The sequence below is a fragment of the Scomber scombrus genome, chromosome 21 (assembly GCF_963691925.1).
Source record: "Scomber scombrus chromosome 21, fScoSco1.1, whole genome shotgun sequence".
Taxonomy (NCBI): Eukaryota; Metazoa; Chordata; class Actinopteri; order Scombriformes; family Scombridae; genus Scomber; species Scomber scombrus.
In genome coordinates, this window is record NC_084990.1 from 16,784,967 (window position 1) to 16,803,168 (window position 18,202).

The window sequence follows — 18,202 nt, forward strand, 5'->3', positions numbered from 1 at the left end:
AAAACATTTAAAACTTATCAGTGTTTTGCCATGGATGTACAGTGAAATCAGTAAGGGATAATGGCTTTTGCCTGGATTGACCTCATCATGGTTTACTTCGTGAAAATATGCAGGTGTGTGTTTATGATGTCTATATCCAGCGTGATTAATCTGTGAGACACACTTTACCAGCATCAGACAAAGGGGCTGCTGTATTAATTCAAGGTGATATTACCTGAGGCCAGGAGGCATCAAAGCCTATGTGTCCACCTCGAATCAGGCCTCATTTACATGGATCTGCATAGACATAATACTCTGCAAATAATGGCTCCTTCAGGTGGAATGAAAGAGGACATTCTGTATTTTTGCAAAACTGCATTCATATTTATCAAAAGCTATTTCCATGCACATTTGTCTAATGTGGCATGATGCTTAATGAAGATGTTGTGTGGCTTTGTTCCGTCTGATACATCTTCAGCAAAAATATTAATCTTCACCATTTAAATCTTTTTTTTCAGCAACAACAAAATCTCCTCATCCATCCACATCACTCAATCCTCTCAAAGCAGTATTTTTAGACTGGCTTTTTTCACAGATTTTATTGTCTAGTGAGCTGGCATTTCATTATTAAAAGAATAATTAGAGCGATGCCTACAAGAAGCTGCACCTGTAACTGAGATCAACTGGTGGCTCTGTGCTGATAAGGCCTCTGAACTGACAGGAGAGAGCTGCACAAGCACTTGCGTGACAGCTCTCGAGTGTGCCTTTCTCCACAGGCTGATCGCCTCATCACATGTGAAAATATAATGTTGGAAATGCATCCATCATAGGCAAATCCTTACTCGGGGCCAAGATGGAGCTGCATTTCAGCTTAATAACACCCAGCAGCTGGCAGGGTTGTCCTCGCCCTCCAGCTGCCTTCTCTTTGCATCAAGAGCAAACATCAGCCCAAATACTCTACACTCATCATAACAGCATTTTAATGAGCCTCAATTTCTGAGCAGATCTCACTTTTCTTCCCTTGTTCCTGTTCACCTTTCACCAACCAGGAGAGAGTGATGAGAACACATTGGTCTGCATAGTATCACATTGCATAGTGTCATACAACAGCCCTGCATGTGCATGTGTGTTGCAGTAACAATCTTTTCGCCCACACACACACACACACACACACTTACTCACTCACTCACTATAAACCCCCCTCCCTCTCGTAGCAACCACAACCACCACCTCACCCTGCTCCAGTGCCTTCAGTGGCTCACGTGCCACAGCACACTCCGATGAGTCCCACGCTTCAGAGGAAAAATTCTCCACACTCAAGGCCAGAGGGGCAGCATAGTGCGGGGGCGTCATCATCCGGCTTCCAGGGAGGGGAACGGAAGATGTTGCTCCTTATCAATCTGATGAAGCAGACTTAATCAAGATATTTGAGTAAGCGTGAGGGGAAGAGATGTGGCTGGAATGCAATGATGGTTCAAAGCACTGAAACCACAAAATAACACTGACTCTTATCGATCAATTTGATCCCAAAATCAGGCTTTATGGTCGATTTTAGTTAAGGCAGAGAGATTAATTAAGAATCAAATGCATTTGAATCGTTATGTTGTGTTTTTTGGAAATTCAGATGCATCTTAGCCGGATATAGTCTGTGCTCTTATGTGCAATGTGTGACAGTTTGTTTGTAGTCTGTATTGTATTTATATCTCTTGCTCATATGCTGTCTTCTTGGCCACATCTCCCTTGAAAAGAGATTTGCAAATCTAGACTTGAAAGCAAAGAAGAAGAAATACACCTTCTGACACTATGGTAGTCATAATTAAACGAATGTGAAATTTATAATACATGATTTCTAAAAGTACTGTTCCAAAAATAAACAAAACATATTATTCACACCTATTAGATGGGTTATTTAAGGTTGGACCTGTTTATTTTTTTCTACAAAGATAATTTGGATCATGTGAAAAGAAGGAAACTCTCTAACCTTAAAGAATCCCCACTTAACTGCTGTCAACAGTCTTCGTCTTTCACTGTTTCTCAGAGCAGACAGGGGAGAGATCAGGTAGCCCACACACTGTGCAGTGTGTGCGGAGGGGTGATGCCTCGAGAGCGCATCACAGGACGACAAAACCCCACTGCAAGACGCAGTGCCAGAAGAGAGGAGCTTTGGCACCGGAGGTTGTTTCCTGTAGTTTGTGGGAAAAGCGGGAGATCGACCAAACGAATCACCAAACATACTTCTTCTCATGTCGGAATCCTCCTGATCATCTTCGCTGGCTCGTGTACAGAGACAATGTAGTGGGGAGAGGAAAAGGGGATCTCCACCAGTGGAGAGATCTGGGGATGCATGGACACGGTTATGGGTGATTAATACCATTTTACAGCTGCAAACCAACAATGGATATGCGTATAAAAAGTAGGGATAAGTGAGTTTCGGGAGCCACAGGATGGACACTGCGGAGGTAATTCTCTCTGTGTTGGTGGTTGTGATTATTATAGTGTCGTTGCTGTCCAACATCCTGGTGCTGATCTGCTTTTTGTATAACCCGGAGATCCGCAAGCAGGTCCCCGGTCTGTTCAACCTCAACCTCACCTTCTGTAACTTGTTGCTGACCGTGTCCAACATGCCGCTTACTTTGGTGGGACTTGTCAGTAAGGCTCAGCCAGGGGGTGACGGCTTTTGCCAGATCGTGGGCTTCCTGGAGACCTTCCTGTCCACCAACTCTATGCTGAGCATGGCAGCTCTGAGCATCGACAGGTGGATCGCCGTGGTGTTCCCCCTTAGATACCACTCCAAAATGCGCCACAAAGACGCCGCTTTTGTGCTGGGGTACACGTGGGCGCACTCCATGTCCTTCTCAACGGTGGCCACCTGCCTCTCCTGGGTGGGATACCACCGCCTTTACGCGTCCTGCACCCTGTCCAACCCGAGGGCGAGCAGTCGGACCCAGTTTGTTATCTTCACCGTCTTTTTCCACTCCTTCACCTTTCTGCTGTCTTTAATAGTGCTGTGTGTCACATACCTCAAAGTGCTTAAAGTAGCACGGTTTCACTGTAAGAGGATCGACGTTATTACAATGCAAACTTTGGTGCTGCTGGTGGATATACACCCCAGGTGAGCTCCTTTAACTTATTATTAGTTTGTTTTATCCCTGCAGCATGCACCTCTCAACACTGACCTTATATCTGCAGTGCAGATTCACATTCAAAGCAAACCATGAGGCAACTTCAGATTGTTCAGTCAGAAGAGACCAAGTAGAAAAAGAACAAACTGTACAAAGCATCCCTCTGCTCAAAAAGGCGAGAAAAAGTCTTGTGTCTGGGAGCAGTTGGTGCCATCATTTCTTTTCATACTGATTGTAAAGCCTGCAATGACACTGTTCTGTATGTTTGGGTATAACAGTACAGTTAAAGATGCTTTACGCTGACATTTGAATTGGACCCACGGTATTCAGAGGGGATTGCATTGAAATGTCACCCAGAGTCGTTGCTTTACTCTGCCTCGATAAACCAATATTGCATGTGTGTGTGTATGTGTGTGTGTGTGTGTGTGTGTGTGTGTGTGTGTGTGTGTGTGTGTGTGTGTGTGTGTGTGTATGTGTATGTGTGTGTGTGTGTGTGTGTGTGTGTGTGTGTGTGTCTGTGTCTGTGTGTGTGCGTGTGTTATAGCGGTATTTTTCATGCTAGAGTTCTAACTCCTCACAGTGTTGACCTACATAATCTAAAATATGACTTTAGGCAGTGTGCCAACATGACATCAGGCTCACCCACAAAGTCACACCTGCTTAATACTGTGTAGTAGTGTGTAGTGTTGAAACTGTAGTTCATGAAGTCTTGATAAATCAATTATTTTGTGATGCAAGCTCAGCGTCTGCTGGCTTCTCCTACTTTTAACCATTGCACAACAGAAATGAACAGGAGTTCACTCTCTCCATTCTACCATTTATTAGATTTGTAGAGACACTTTGTGGTCTTCCCCAAGTGTGCCCCACTGATTATAAATGCAGAAACTCTCTGTGTTGCTAGTGTTCGCCAGCGTTGCTTGGAGGAGCAGAAGAGGCGACGGCAGCGAGCGACAAGGAAGATCAGCACCTTCATCGGCACCTTCATGCTCTGCTTCGCTCCCTATGTGATCACAAGGTGAGTGGAGGAGAGACAACCAGGGGGGAGAGGGAATCCACACTGCAGCCTACGCAGCAGCTCTTTTTGTTTTGCTGGTTTCCCCCAAAACTCCCTCCTCTGCTATCAAGTCAACCCCCCCACCCCCTCCATACCACTGTCTCCTCCTCCTTCCTGCCTCCTCTATGGCCTCTCTACAACGGCTGGAGCTTGAAGATGAGATTGGCTGACCTTGTGATAAGTAATATGCCTCTGCTCTGCTGTTGCTGCTGCATTAGCACTTTTCTCCTCAAGTTCGCTGGGTGCATCTCAGTTTGTTAGTATCCACTCGCATCACTCGCTGGACAAAGAGAGGATATCAAATGAGGTCCACTGAGCAAGACAAGTGATGTGCAAGTGGATGTGTGAGAAGTTTTTAATTTCACTTGTGCAAGTTAAAATCACACAGGCGACATAAGAATAACAGTACGTGCACAATCCATTAATTTGAATATAAAACACTACTTAAATGTCACAGGTATATCAGGTTAACTTTAATGTCCTCTTTTGTTGCCCTTGGGTCAGATCATAGACAGATTTAACATAATTTATATCATTTATTTGTGGATGATATCCAACCCAACTCTTCTTTCAAACCTAGTGGGGCTTTTAGGTTATCCAGGCTCCTAGACTGCCCTAGACACTATCAGGGACTTTACGGCAGAATTTCTTTTACAGCTCAATGATAATGAGATCTCTAGAAAAGGTTGCCCCTTTGATTATGAAAATTACCTGGCCTCTCTGCTGCCCACTTCAACCTGTGTAATTTAGGGGTAATATTTGATAAATCCTCTTCTTTTGGCACTGATGTTAAGAAGCTGATCAGATCTAGTTTTTTCCAAGTTAAGAAATATTAGCAAATTGAGGTCCTTAGTTTCAACTGATAACTAGAGATACTTACACATGCATTTATCTCATCTCACTTCGACTACTATGATGCACTATTCTCCTCACTTGTATTTCTGATCTTGATCGTCTGCAGATAATGCAGAATGCTGCCGCCAGACTACTCACTAGGTCATAAAAAAACGATCTCATATTACCCCTATAGGTAAATATCTTCATTGGATCCCTGTTGCATATAGGATCCAGTTTTTAATTCTCATGTTTACTTATAGACCATTGCACAGTCTCCTGCTGCATATGTGGCTGATCTACTACGCCCTTATCCTGTGGTCTGTCCCACATACCCGCCTAAAGACCTGTGGTGATCGAGCTTTTGAGGTTGCAGTACCTAAACTATGGAGTGCTCTGTCTGCACCCTTACGGTCTGCTGATTCTGTGGATTCTTTTATGCCTGTTTAGACAGGTGATAACCAGTATGCACCTGGTCAGCATTTTATGTTTTTTGTTGTGTATTTTTACTATGTACAGTAGGTTTTTTTTAAAATTCATTGTGTATTGTGTGTTTTAGTTTTGCACTTTTTAATCATGTTCAGTTCATCTGCAGTGTTTTCTTTCTTTTTTATATGTTGTTTTACACCTTGTAAAGCACTTTCTGTAGTTGATGATGAGTTTTATACAAATACAATTTACTTACATGTCAGTAAACTAAATATCTTTGGATTCTGGACTGTTGATCAGAAAACATGCAATTTTCTCTATTTTCTGACATTTTAGAGACAAAACGATTAATTAATTAGTCCAGAAAATAATTAGGAGATTAATTGATAATGAAGTTGCAGTTGCAGCCCTACTTACCTTGGTTTGTAAAGGGACAGGATATGTGACTATTTAAACTTTTGTATGTAATTTTTAAATTCCAATTACCTACATTTTTGAAGAATCAACATCAGTCTCAGGGACAGATATCTCTCAGGCATATAAATCAAAACATGATTGGCTGAATACCACTAAGTGAGTAAAATTACATGTACAATAAGTCAGAAAATATTTTGACAATTTGGGTGAATCTGTCCTTTAAGATATATGCCTGTGCATCTTACTTAATACTGACATGATAATACTCTCATCATCAAAGAACACTGATGGTTTGTTGTTATCAGTAAATTTTCAGTAATGAATGACCATAGTAGCACTGCACATGCTCTCATTCTGGAAATGGCAGTTCCCTAATTACAAACTGAATGTATTACACTAAAAGCTCCTCCTCTGCCTCTCTGATGCTCATTTGTTGTCAGTGTTATCACACCTAATTGCATATAGTAAAAGCCCTGCTGTGCACGGTGACAGCTGACTTAACCTCCTGTTCACTCTGTTGCTCTGCAGCGTGTGGGCAAATCAGTGATTGCGACCGTCCCATGTACAGCCAGTGTTAATGTGCTGACAGGGCTTGATTGTGGAAGTAATCATACAGAGTGCAAGACTAGAGGATCAGCGATTTTTTTAATACCTTTTATGACAACATGTAAGGTAAAATAATTGTACACGTGACAAAAAAAATTTGTGAAAGCACCAATTTTATGTCTTTACAAGCATGAGTCAGATCAGCTACTTTGAGATTACAATAACAGGCCCCTATACAGTAAGTACATGTAATATTTTTTAGTTGCAGACTGCTAGAAGATCATAAGGAAGCAAAAATCACTGTCTGCTGTCAGTTCAGGGTTTCTGCTTAGTCCTTAGTTCAATATTGCATTAGATAACAATCAGTTCACTACCTTTTTTGACATGAAATGCTGCTGAATGCAAATAAAAATGAGAAGATATTGTACATCCACTCATACGAGAGACAGAGGAAGAATCTCTTCATGTAGTTTCACTTTATAGTTACCTGTATTATCCTGTTTGCAATTGCAAATCATAACTACAAACACAATAAAGTAAAGAGGGCTCTTGCTGGAATAAATTCCTATACTTCAAATAATCACAGAATAGCAAAAGAAGCACCCTGTTCCCAGTGAACAAAATGATGTTATGGGCAACAATGTCTTGCAAATGTATTTCTATTTCTGCATAATAAGCTTAGGGCATGCATGTCTTTTCCAGCATGTTGACTTGCCTTTCCACTGCACTCTCTCTATCACACTCTACCCTCTCTTTATGCATGCCTGCAGGATCGTGGAGTTATTTCCAGCGGTGCCTATCAACCCTCACTGGGGAATTGTCTCCAAGTGCTTAGCTTACAGCAAGGCAGCCTGCGACCCCTTTGTGTACTCTCTGCTTCGAAACCAGTACAGGAAGACATGCGCTGACATTACCAACAGGCTGCTGAAGCGTAGCTCCTTGAACGCATCAGGGCGCGGGCACGAGAGTCAAGGTAACAGCATACCGACGGTAGAGTGACAACGGTGCGGGACTGATGGGACACAGTCCATGGGAGGGTCCACCTGGCAACTGTCAGGGAAAAATGAAGCTGATTTATCATCGATTGAAGAAGAGGAAGACAAATATTGGTTATTCTTGCCCACGTCTGCTTGAATTTGGTCTGACACACCAAAAAAAGAGTCGCTTCAGACAAGGGCAAATCCTGGCACAGGAATACCACTGTGCTTGCATACTGAGTGCCCAGAACAGCACATCAGTGCAGTGAACTTGTAGTGAGGACAATGAGCAATGGCAGATTTCACATCCACCTGGAGAGACAGATGTGCTCACCCAAGAAGAACGGATGGTTCACGGCCTCATTATTTTATCAAGTGTAGCTTTCAGATTTGACATAATATGGATTTTACAGTATAATTGTTGTTTTTACATTATTATAGTATGTATTCTCACTATCTTTAAATAGTGGGAAATGGCTTTATGTCTGTTATAGGCTGTGCAAAGTGTTTGCAAGTGACTAGTTGATATGTTCACATTGTATGTAGCACTGAAAACTAGCCTAACCAAAACTTGATACAAAACTGAGTCCTCTAATTGTATTGCAGATGACAACATACAGTTTGGCTCAAGTTATTTCAGACTTAATGAGGCAAAACACACTCTCAAACAAATACATTTCTGGGGTATTTTAAATTTTCTGGTACATAACTTTGTAGTATTATGGCCAATTTACAGAAAAAACTAAGATGCTTATGGCTTCTTTTGTTTCATGTATATTAACATGTTTCCATTGTTTGTGCTCTCAGCAACCATTTTGAAGGACTTACTGACCTGGCCATGCAGAGTTTTAATGGGTAAAATGGGCCTTCAAACCGACTGCCTTTGTTGTTGGTTTGTGCTTTATCATGCTTTTGAGCAAGATGGACTAAAAAAGGAAAATGAACATATTTTCCTTTGCTCTGCAGGGTTATCACATGCAAAGTTATTAAATCATGTGATATTTTGTAGCAATGACAGGTGTTCATGCAAGGCACATTTGGATACAAATAGTTTCTATTTTCAGTCTCAACATTTAACATGAACCATGCAGAAACACGTGACTAAGATATTTTGGGCAGCATGTAATATTTGTGCGGACAACTCTGTCACTGATATTTTCGAAACACAATCAGTGTAGAACGTATAAATACCTTTTAGGATGGTAGACACAATGAAGGCAATCATGCTAATAGAGATTAATTGCTCAACAACATAGCTGGGTCATCATACCTAAACTATTCTATATAGCAGATCAATCAAAAATATTAATGGCAATTACCTCTTTAATCCAACAATTTATGATCCAGGCATTCTTAGACAGTCAGCAAGTTAGTTACAGGGTATGAATGTGGAGGGTCAGTTAAGCTTACTGTTTTTTGGGTTTTTTTGTGATCAAATGTTGACTTCATTTAAAAGAATATAGATAGCCTACTGGTTTATGTAGATATGCTCAGTATGGTTGGATTGCAATACTTAGGTTAATTGTGCAAGAAGTAGATTATATATACAATATGAACTGTCTATTCTGATCTAATAGATTCTACCTCTAGAAGTGGCTTGTACGATATTCCAAAAACACAACAGGACACGTCTAAGCAAAGCAATAGATTTGAACAAAATGATCCTGGGACACTACCCATGAATATACAAGGCACCAGATCCACATTTTTTAAGAGGCTTTGGCCTAGAGTGGTGTAAGGTGGATGTAATCACAGTTATGGATTATAACCTTTATTCTCTGAAGTCTGTAGACCTGTAACCCATGAGCCTGCGGATTCACTGAGTCCACAGTCCAGTGGGAGGGCGCAGCCTTAGTGAAACAGAGCTACACTTCCCATGAAATAACGTCCATAACTATAAGGAGCAAGGCAAAATGATTGACTATTTATTTATTTATTGCTATGATAATATCCCTGGGAAACATTCATAAGGGGCTTTAGGATCAGTAAAGGATGCAAAAAGGTGTCATCACAATAATTGGCATTTAAAAAAAAAAAAAATGACTGACATAAATGTGTTTTGTATTGAGAGCTTCCCATTACAGTGCATATTTAATACTACAAAAGCTCTGCCTGTTTGAATAGATAGTGTAATGTGGTACATGTAGGCTCTGTCTGTTTAATTGCCCACAATCTATAAAACATTTCAGAGTGGGAGCTGTAAGGTAGACTGGTCATGGGTCAAACAGACTAATTTTCAGTGAACTAGAACAGACAGAATTTAGTTTGCTTCAGCTGCAATTTAAATCATTTTGCTTCCAGAGCAGCTCTGTCTCCAAGAAATGTTTTTTAGCCATGAAAATCATAACAGTGCTTTTAAGAAAGAAACCTGTTATCAACATTTATATTTGTTAATGAGATGGATAGCTATAAAACATTGCTGAATACACTCACACTGTATATTTTATTTAAGACATTTCCTAAAGATAAGTGTAAGCCCTAAGCCCTCTTGACTGACACTGTTTAACCCACTACATGTTGTATATCCATTTTTTTCTGTATCAGAAGACAGGCAGCTCTGTATCAGAGGGCTTTTGACATACTATAGATTGAGGTGTTTTGTTCGGATAACAAAGTATACAGAACATTATGCATGTTGAAATATTTTATCGCCAAAAAAGAAAGTTTACACTATTTAGTTGGGATGTGATGGGAGTACATTAGACTTATGTAAACGCAAGGGTCCAAGAGTGAGGTACTGCATGTATCTACAGTTAGAACATGAGTGCCAACATGATCTAAGATACCCAGTGAGCCAAATATTAGTAGCTGCAGTAAATTTCCTCAAAAACATTAGAAGATAAATAAAATACTGACTTTAAATCATCATGTAATTACCAGTTAATACATGTTTTCTTTAATGTTGTGTCCATGAGTTTATGATTATTAATTCAGAGGAGAAATGGTTGTCTTGGACAAATGATGCATTGTGTAGTACTGTTTGATACTCCCAGACAACCAATGCCTTAAATTCTGTAATATATGGTGGTATAAATGTTTCCATTCATGGCACCTTGAACAATATAGGTAGAATCAATCATTGCCTTATACATTTTTGTTCATTAGCATTACCCAGGAGCTGCCTCTGTATTTCAGTACCCTATTTCTGCTTTCCATGTTTATTTCTCGCCGATGTTTTGCACTGATGTAGAGTAGTTATTTTTCTCATAAATGATGACTATGGTTATTGGTGGAAAAACAAGCTAAACATGAAGCTGTGTATGTTGACAGATTTAGATAAATGACAACGTGAAACTTTTTTTTTTTTTGGTGTCTTTTAATATACATACACAACGTAATTTATTACAACACTGTATTTGTTTGAGTGTTACAGAATGTGCTGCTTTAAATGCAAAGAAGTTTGAACTTTTGCTGATAGTTGAACTGACTGTAATATACCTCATTTTGTTATGGTGACTGACTCAATTGCCTGAAATATTTTGTTAAACTGATTTAGTTATGTAACTCCTAATTTATTAAACCTTGGTTCGATGCTGCTGCTGCTGCTGCTTAAAAAGATGGCTAAGATGAAAAACACATGACAGTGATGATGACAATGATGACTGTTCATTCTGTTGAAGATGAAGGGAGAATATTTAGTTTTGGTGGTGATTGTATTTGTAATGTTGGTAAAATGAAGAAAATGACTCAGATCTTGACCATGATGATTAAACTGTAGACTTACCGTCTGGTGCTGTTGTGATTAATTATGTATCTCAGAGGAAACCTGTCATCATTTAAAGCTACATTTAGCATTTTTTGAACATTATGGAGAAGAAAAACACAAGCCGGTAGACAAAACACAAGCAAAAGAAGAAAAAGTTGAGCTGTGGAACTCTATCCAGTTCTTATAATACATCAAAACTACTTCTGCATTCAGCCTCAAGCTGCATGGTTGCCGCTTGGTTGAAGGAGATACATTTTTTTAATGTCTTCTGAAAATATATTGTATGCTAATTGCTTGAGTTTTGGGGTGTATTTTTGTAAATGTTGCATATGTGTTTTATATATATCTTGTTCAGCCATCATCATTTTTCAAAATTTTACAATGAACATGACAACTTTAGTTCCTTTTGAAGGAATATGTTAAGTGGAGTGGAGCAGGTGGACCCAAATGTAATAGACTGAAGCCTGAGCGAGGCTGAATGACTGCTTTATTTAAAATGTGTGCAGGCAAAATCAAAGCTGGCAGGTCAAAACAAAACAGACAGATTGTAGCACAAACAGGTCAGACTGAACTGAAAACCAGGACTTAAATACAAACTGAACTAATGAATAAACAGAACAGGTGGCAAGCCACAAGGGTAAGCTGGGAGCTGATTGACTGGGGAAGATACAGGCAGCAGGGCTAATGAAACTCAATGCAGGGCAGCTGTAAAGGGGAGGAGGGGAAGGAGAAGGCTAAGGAGGAGTACATGAACACAGGGGAAAACAGAGAGAAAACAGGAAACCAAAAACCCGGAAAAATAATGACTACAGTCTAACCAATAAAGACAACTGAAATGATATCATGCCAGAAGTATTTTAAAGTTACAACTCAAAACAGCTTTCTTCCACTCAGTCAAGCCCAAACAAAAAGGGAGAAAAGTCTGAGGGCCTCTGGAGGAGCAGAGGAGAATGGCAGCTTGGGGCACAGAGTTACACTGTGAACAGAACCATAACAGAATATGGAATAATGTTTTTTTTATTTTTATTTTTTTATTTTATCTGATTTAATATTTTTGAAGTTTAATGGTACAGAGGTATAAGCTATTTCAGGCAATGGCTGGAAAGACAACACTTGTTAGTTGGGTCAATAATTGCTGCTGAACTGCATCTACCATGGAGCGATAAATCTGTGTCATGATTACATGTTTTGTTGATTTGGGATTTTCTGAGGAACACATTGGTGTGTGTCAAGAAGAGAAAAAAATAAGAAGGTTTGACAAGAGTGATATAAGTTTAATCTTTTGTATCAACCACAATTCAGACTATTTCTACCTGCAATCAGTCGGAGCCAGAGGGAAGCTATTTTTCAGTTGACACCACAGTACAGGTGGTAATGAAACAACATCAGCGGCTGACTGAGATGGCCTTGGCTGTAAATGACTGTGATTCTGCACGCTGATTCCCACCCCAGGAGCAGCCAGTGATTATCCCCAGGTGGGCGGCAGTGACCGTAACACACGGCTTAATCATGGTTGGCCTCAATCCACTTGGTCAACAGGCCCCTTTGGGTGAGAAATAAACCACAACTCAAAGTGAAAAGTGGACGCCTCTTTCTGTAAAACTAAGGAATGTTTTTTTTCTCTCTTCAAAACCCTTTGACTGAGCAAAAGAAGTTAGCTTAAGGTTTTTTTTTGTTTAATGCATTGAAATAACATATCAAAAAGTGTGCGTAAAAGCTATACTTATTGGCCTCTTTTATCAGGTTAATATAAAATGACATATGTATCTCATTGGTAAAACAACAATCATTTGAGAGTAGAATAACATATTTCTGATAAGTACTTGGAAAGCCTCAAAGACAAAAATAAATAGAGGGTATGAAAAGGCCAGTGATAGCATAGACTGAATGTTGTGTTTGATGTTTTTTCTGCAGAATCCACAAGAATCATCAAATCCAAGCCTCAGACAAACAGATCTTTTCAATGATGTATCATGTTTCATGCAAAACCCTCAAAACCCTATGAAACTTTAGTTATTAAGCCTCTATATCTGAATGACATATAGATTAATATGTGTGATGGAGAAACTGACATGACTATTTATCTCATGCATAAATGAAAAAAAGAGAGCATGTGGTATTACGATGTATACTCTTCAGTTTCTCTCTCATATGTCAATGTGTACTTTCTGTTTGACTGTGTGTACTAGAAAATGTGTGACTCACATTGTCAGCGTACTGTTGTGGCATAGTATGTGTGAATGCTGCTCAGAAGTGTCATTACACCAACTGGGGAGATGATTTTCATGGATTCCTTTATTCGAGATGAATCTTTCAGAATAAGCCATCCCCTTTTATGACCTTTTCTCACCAATCTTCACCACCCATGGTAAACCCCTTCAGGTGTTTTCACTCAGACAGCCCAGTATTCCTAGAAATTGTGTGCTTACTTAGGTGCAAAATTTTGCAGCAAGTCATGTGTGATTTTTGTAGCTAAAAAGTAAAGCTTGCCTTTTAATTGATTGCAACCACAATCGTAACCTAACCTTAACAAAGTGGTTGCTTAATGATAATCATACCTTAAAGCAGGGTTCACAATTTTTCAGGTCTGTCTTTATACAGCAGTTTACATTGTACATTGAAACACATTTTTCTTCCTCTTGCTAACACTGGCAATTAAAAGATCCCTTTTAAATGTGCTTGCAATGTAAGTGTTGGGGGACAAAACCGACAGGCCTTGTTTGTGAGAAAAAGTATTTAAAAGTTTATCTTGCCACTGGCTCAGACAACAATACAACAACATAAACTAACTCTTAAACAGAGGCTAAAAAACTTGCATACAGTCGGCTGTCTCATTTTACAAAGCAAGGAGCTAAGTTTAAAATAGACACAGATTGTAGGTATGTAGAACAGGTGCTGAATGACAGACTATCACCATTTACTTTCAGAACATTTGTAAAATATATACTATATACAAGAAATACATCAAATGCTGACCCCTACTTAAATCTTTCTCACAGTATGCAGGACCTTGAACATATTTGGATATTCTTGGAAATCAGTGTCAAATAGACTGATGTCTACATCTGGTTGCCACACACGTGTGTCTGTAACAAGATGTAGATCACACGCACACATATCATCTGTGAGTGATCCTGCAAAATTTGATGGTCTAACTATAGTCTGGCTACAAATCATCATTGAACAAAGGCTCAATATTGTTTTTCATGCATACTATTAATAAACACACTTTGAGGAGTGTAAGGCTATAATGGGGGTGATTTGTAGTTGCCTTTATAGTGGATTATTACTATTATTGTGTGTGTGTGTGTGTGTGTGTGTGTGTGTGTGTGTGTGTGTGTGTGCGTGTGTGTGTGTGTGTCTGATACCTGTCATATGGTCTGCTTTGCTTCTTTTTAGCAGCTTGCCGGTGGGTGGAGTTGGATTGCTCGTTACCTAAACCTGTAACATCTGTGCAGGACCTGCTAAAGTTTAAAATGATTGTCTCACTGGATAGTCACTTCTTCTCTTGACTTCCCGGCAGCCTACCACACAACATCACAATTTCACTCACGCAGTACACTCACCACTGGTCCGTGCCCTCTTCACACGCCTCATGTTTGGAGAATCGCTTTTATTGTAACTCTGTATGTGGCCTCCCATTTTTTTCAAACAACAATTACACTAGTTACTCAATTTGGTCAGCAGAATACTTTTGTCTTTATAAATCCAAGAAGATTCTTGGATTTGATTCAGGTGGAAAATGGAGCATTGTTGCTTTGGGCTAAAGCATCTGCCAAGTGAATAATTGTAAATGTCATGGCCTAGAGGTGGCAATGTCACCCTGTTGGTCAGTCAGCTCTTAACTTTGTCCAGACTGAAATAGGAAATATCAACATCACCCAGATGGATTGGCATAAAATCTTGTAAAGATGTTTGTGGTTGCCAGGATTTCCCAGGTTTGGTGAATTTTCCTGTAGTGCCACCAGGAAGTTGACATTTGTGGTTTTGAGTGAAATGTCTCAACAATTTTTGGATGGACCATTATGAGAATTTTAATTTGTTTATAACCAAATACCCAAGAAACCAATGACATTGTAACTGCTAAACATCAGCATGTAAGTATTTTCAGTGTATTATCATGGCGTTGGCATTTAGCACAAAATCTGTTCAGTGTTCTGATTGGTTGTGTTTTCTTTCCCCATTTCACTTCTTTCTTGCAGTGTTGCCACATTCCCAGATGGCAGCAATTACTTTGGTCAGTAGTAAACTAATGGATGTGAAGGATGTCCAAAACTACCAAAATTAGACCCAGGCTCTATGAAACTGTTTTTTTTTTCATTAATTTTAATTGAAACAAGTAAATTAACATCCATTGAAGCATTTCTGTCTTTGACTCATAAGGGAGCAAAATGTAACACTTGTGTCAAAAATGACTTATTATGGGTCTCAAAATGTTGATATATTTACACTAGTGAAGTACAGTTTGCAGGATTATATGAATAACATTTTATATATGTATATATATATATATATATGGCTAAACTAAGTGCATCATCCAGAAATGACCAAACTTTTTCTACCACCCTTCCTGTCTTTGCTGATCTGGTTGTCGTCTTTGATGTCCATCAAACCCGCAGAGAATCTAATCCGTCTCTGAGGCTCAGGAGTAGCAGAGGGGAGAGAGGTTAAGAGCTGGTTTACCAACGCTGCATGCCACTCACTCCTGTGATATCCAGGCAAGCACTATAACACTTCAAAGGCTGGACCGACTTCTGAAGAAGCACTGGCCTTTCAACTGCTGGCAAGGTCAGCCTGTGCCTGTGTCTTCCCACACATCTGCACGGCATCACAGCTGCAGGCCACAGCGGCTACACAGCACACCCTGCACAGTGTACAACCCCCTCTCTTGTCCCACCCACGGTCCACACCCACTTCCAGGGATCTTCTGCAGGCCATATGGAAGAAGTTTGAACCTCACTTTGACTTACAAATTCTTATTGTAATTGAACATCACCACTGTTAAATGATCAAACCTACCTTTTTCAATAAATGTGTGGCTCGCTTTACACAAATCTAGCACATACTGCTGCTGATGCCACTTTTAAAAAGTTGTTGCACAAACACAATTGTTTAAAGGTAAATTTAGTATATGTGGGATTTACAACTTGCTGTACACTGTCTGAATTTTCCTTATTATATCAAATACCTAATTAGATCACATATCTATACCAACAGAGGAAAGAAAAGGGTGCAATCAGGATAATTAAAGTTTGTTGTGGGGAAAAATTACAGGCATTTTAGAGTGGGAGCTGGTAGGTGCTGTGGATCAATCTCAGTCACTCCTTTGTAATCTCAATCGATGCTGAAATGTCAAACTCTCAAAACAGTCAGAGCTGGCCCAGCTATGTTTTTGTTTTGAACAATTTAATCTCCCAGGTCCCTTGAACTACTCAAACTCCCTGCAGTTTGCACTTTTTTTTTTTGCTTCCCTTACCAAAGTCAACATTGGTGCAGCATTTGAAAGCTGAAGAAAACTTCAGGCTCTGAAAATATTTAATGATGTAGAGTTGATGTTATATTTGTTGGACATATATGTAGCTGTTAGCGAAATGTTGGTAAGCTAATTATTTTCAACAGATGCCTCATAACAAAGGCTTCATTATTCAACTTATATAATGAATATCCAGCAGTTCTCCCGTTCTTCCTTGTCTTGCTAATTTTCTCGTTTACACAACACTGAAGTTAAAGTTTTCATGTAAGGCGTTGCAACTTTAAGTTTTACCTCTAGCTCAGTGAAGTCCATAACATAACAGGAAGGATGCAAATCCAATATGCACATATTTTATGTTGGACTTCCCTTGAATGCACCAACAAAGAAGCAATCAACCTTTGCTCTCAACAGAAGAACCATATCACAACAGAGTAATAGAGACAGCAAAAAATAAAAGCTTTTGAATTATTCCCAGTAGAACTGCAACAATTAGTTGGCATTAATCAGCAACTACTGGGATAAACATTTTCTTTTTCCAGCTTGTCAAATGTGAGGTTTTCTTTGTCTTCTGTGATGGTAAACCAAATGTCTTTGGGTTTTGGACTGTTGGCCAGACAAAACAAAACATCTGAAGACATCAGTTTAACCATTATAGACAAAACAACTAAAAAGACTTAAAAACATCCTGCAAATTCATTGATAAATGTGAGAGTAATTGTTAGTTGGGTGTAATTTAAGATCTAAAAACAGTCACTAACCATGGTACAGTACAGAGAAGCAGTGATATTAACAAGCCCTGATACTGTATGTATTATACTCTACAGTGCTCCGAGATGATGACAGGTGTGAGCCTCTGTTCAATAACCTTTGGAGGAGGAGATAAGAGGTTAAAGTCTTCCTATACAGTAATTGCATGTTGGCCAGAGGGAAGAAAGGCTGGTGTTGTTATCAGAATAAGCCAGTGATCTGTAAAAGCCCCAGCAGAGCTCTGATAATTAGAGCCTTTCCACCCCGACACTCTCAAGATACAATCTCTCTACTGCAGGAATCAAATGAGATGATGCTTAAAATTAACCACGGTGATTACAACTGAGTTATGGAAATGAAATGGGGCTTATTTTCCATTAGGGACATTTAATCAAGCAGGAGCGAATTTAAAGTCAGACTTACTTTTATAAAATTAATCTTACAAATAACCAACAGTGTCACAGTAAATCACTGACTACTGCAAATGCTTTGACTTTCTTTATCAAATTATGACCTTGATTTAATTTGTGGTCTTTTCAGTGTGGAGCTATCCCTGCAAAAAATGCATGTTAAACAGGCTGGAAACTCCATGCTGCCTGAGGATTGTTTGCTTGTCAATATGAGTTAGCACTGTGCAGAAATGATGATTTATCCAGGGTGCGGGGTGAGCTGCAGCCCCCTGTGGCCTTAAAAGAGATCAGCAGCTAAAGAAAATGAAATCACTTTTTATTTTTTACACTTGCACTATGTATGTTGTCATTTTATCATGTTACAAATAAGCTTTGGTAACTAAATTCAAGTTAAATGTTGAGAAGAGAACAATCCAAGTGATTTTAAAGTGATTATTATTGCCTGTAGATAAACATGTGTAACATTGATCCTTTTTCAGTTTGGCTGTGCACTGATTAAAAGACTCTC

At 39.4% G+C, this 18,202-nt stretch overlaps 1 protein-coding gene across 1 annotated transcript; it reads left to right on the forward strand.

Annotated features, from left to right (window-relative positions):
- Positions 1-2,423: 2,423 nt before the first annotated feature.
- On the forward strand, positions 2,424-7,380 carry LOC134003442 (G-protein coupled receptor 26-like). Its single transcript, XM_062442648.1, has 3 exons — positions 2,424-3,091; positions 4,003-4,116; positions 7,152-7,380. Exons 1-3 carry the CDS (start codon positions 2,424-2,426, stop codon positions 7,378-7,380), a joined length of 1,011 nt encoding a protein of 336 aa, XP_062298632.1.
- The last annotated feature ends 10,822 nt before the right edge of the window (positions 7,381-18,202 follow it).

Bases quoted from the DNA above. Each gene is read 5' to 3' on its own strand.
- LOC134003442 (XM_062442648.1), top strand. From the start codon at position 2,424: ATGGACACTGCGGAGGTAATTCTCTCTGTGTTGGTGGTTGTGATTATT. The intron at 3,092-4,002 runs GTGAGCTCCTTT...CTGTGTTGCTAG, and splicing joins CTGGTGGATATACACCCCAG to TGTTCGCCAGCGTTGCTTGG. The intron at 4,117-7,151 runs GTGAGTGGAGGA...GCATGCCTGCAG, and splicing joins GCTCCCTATGTGATCACAAG to GATCGTGGAGTTATTTCCAG.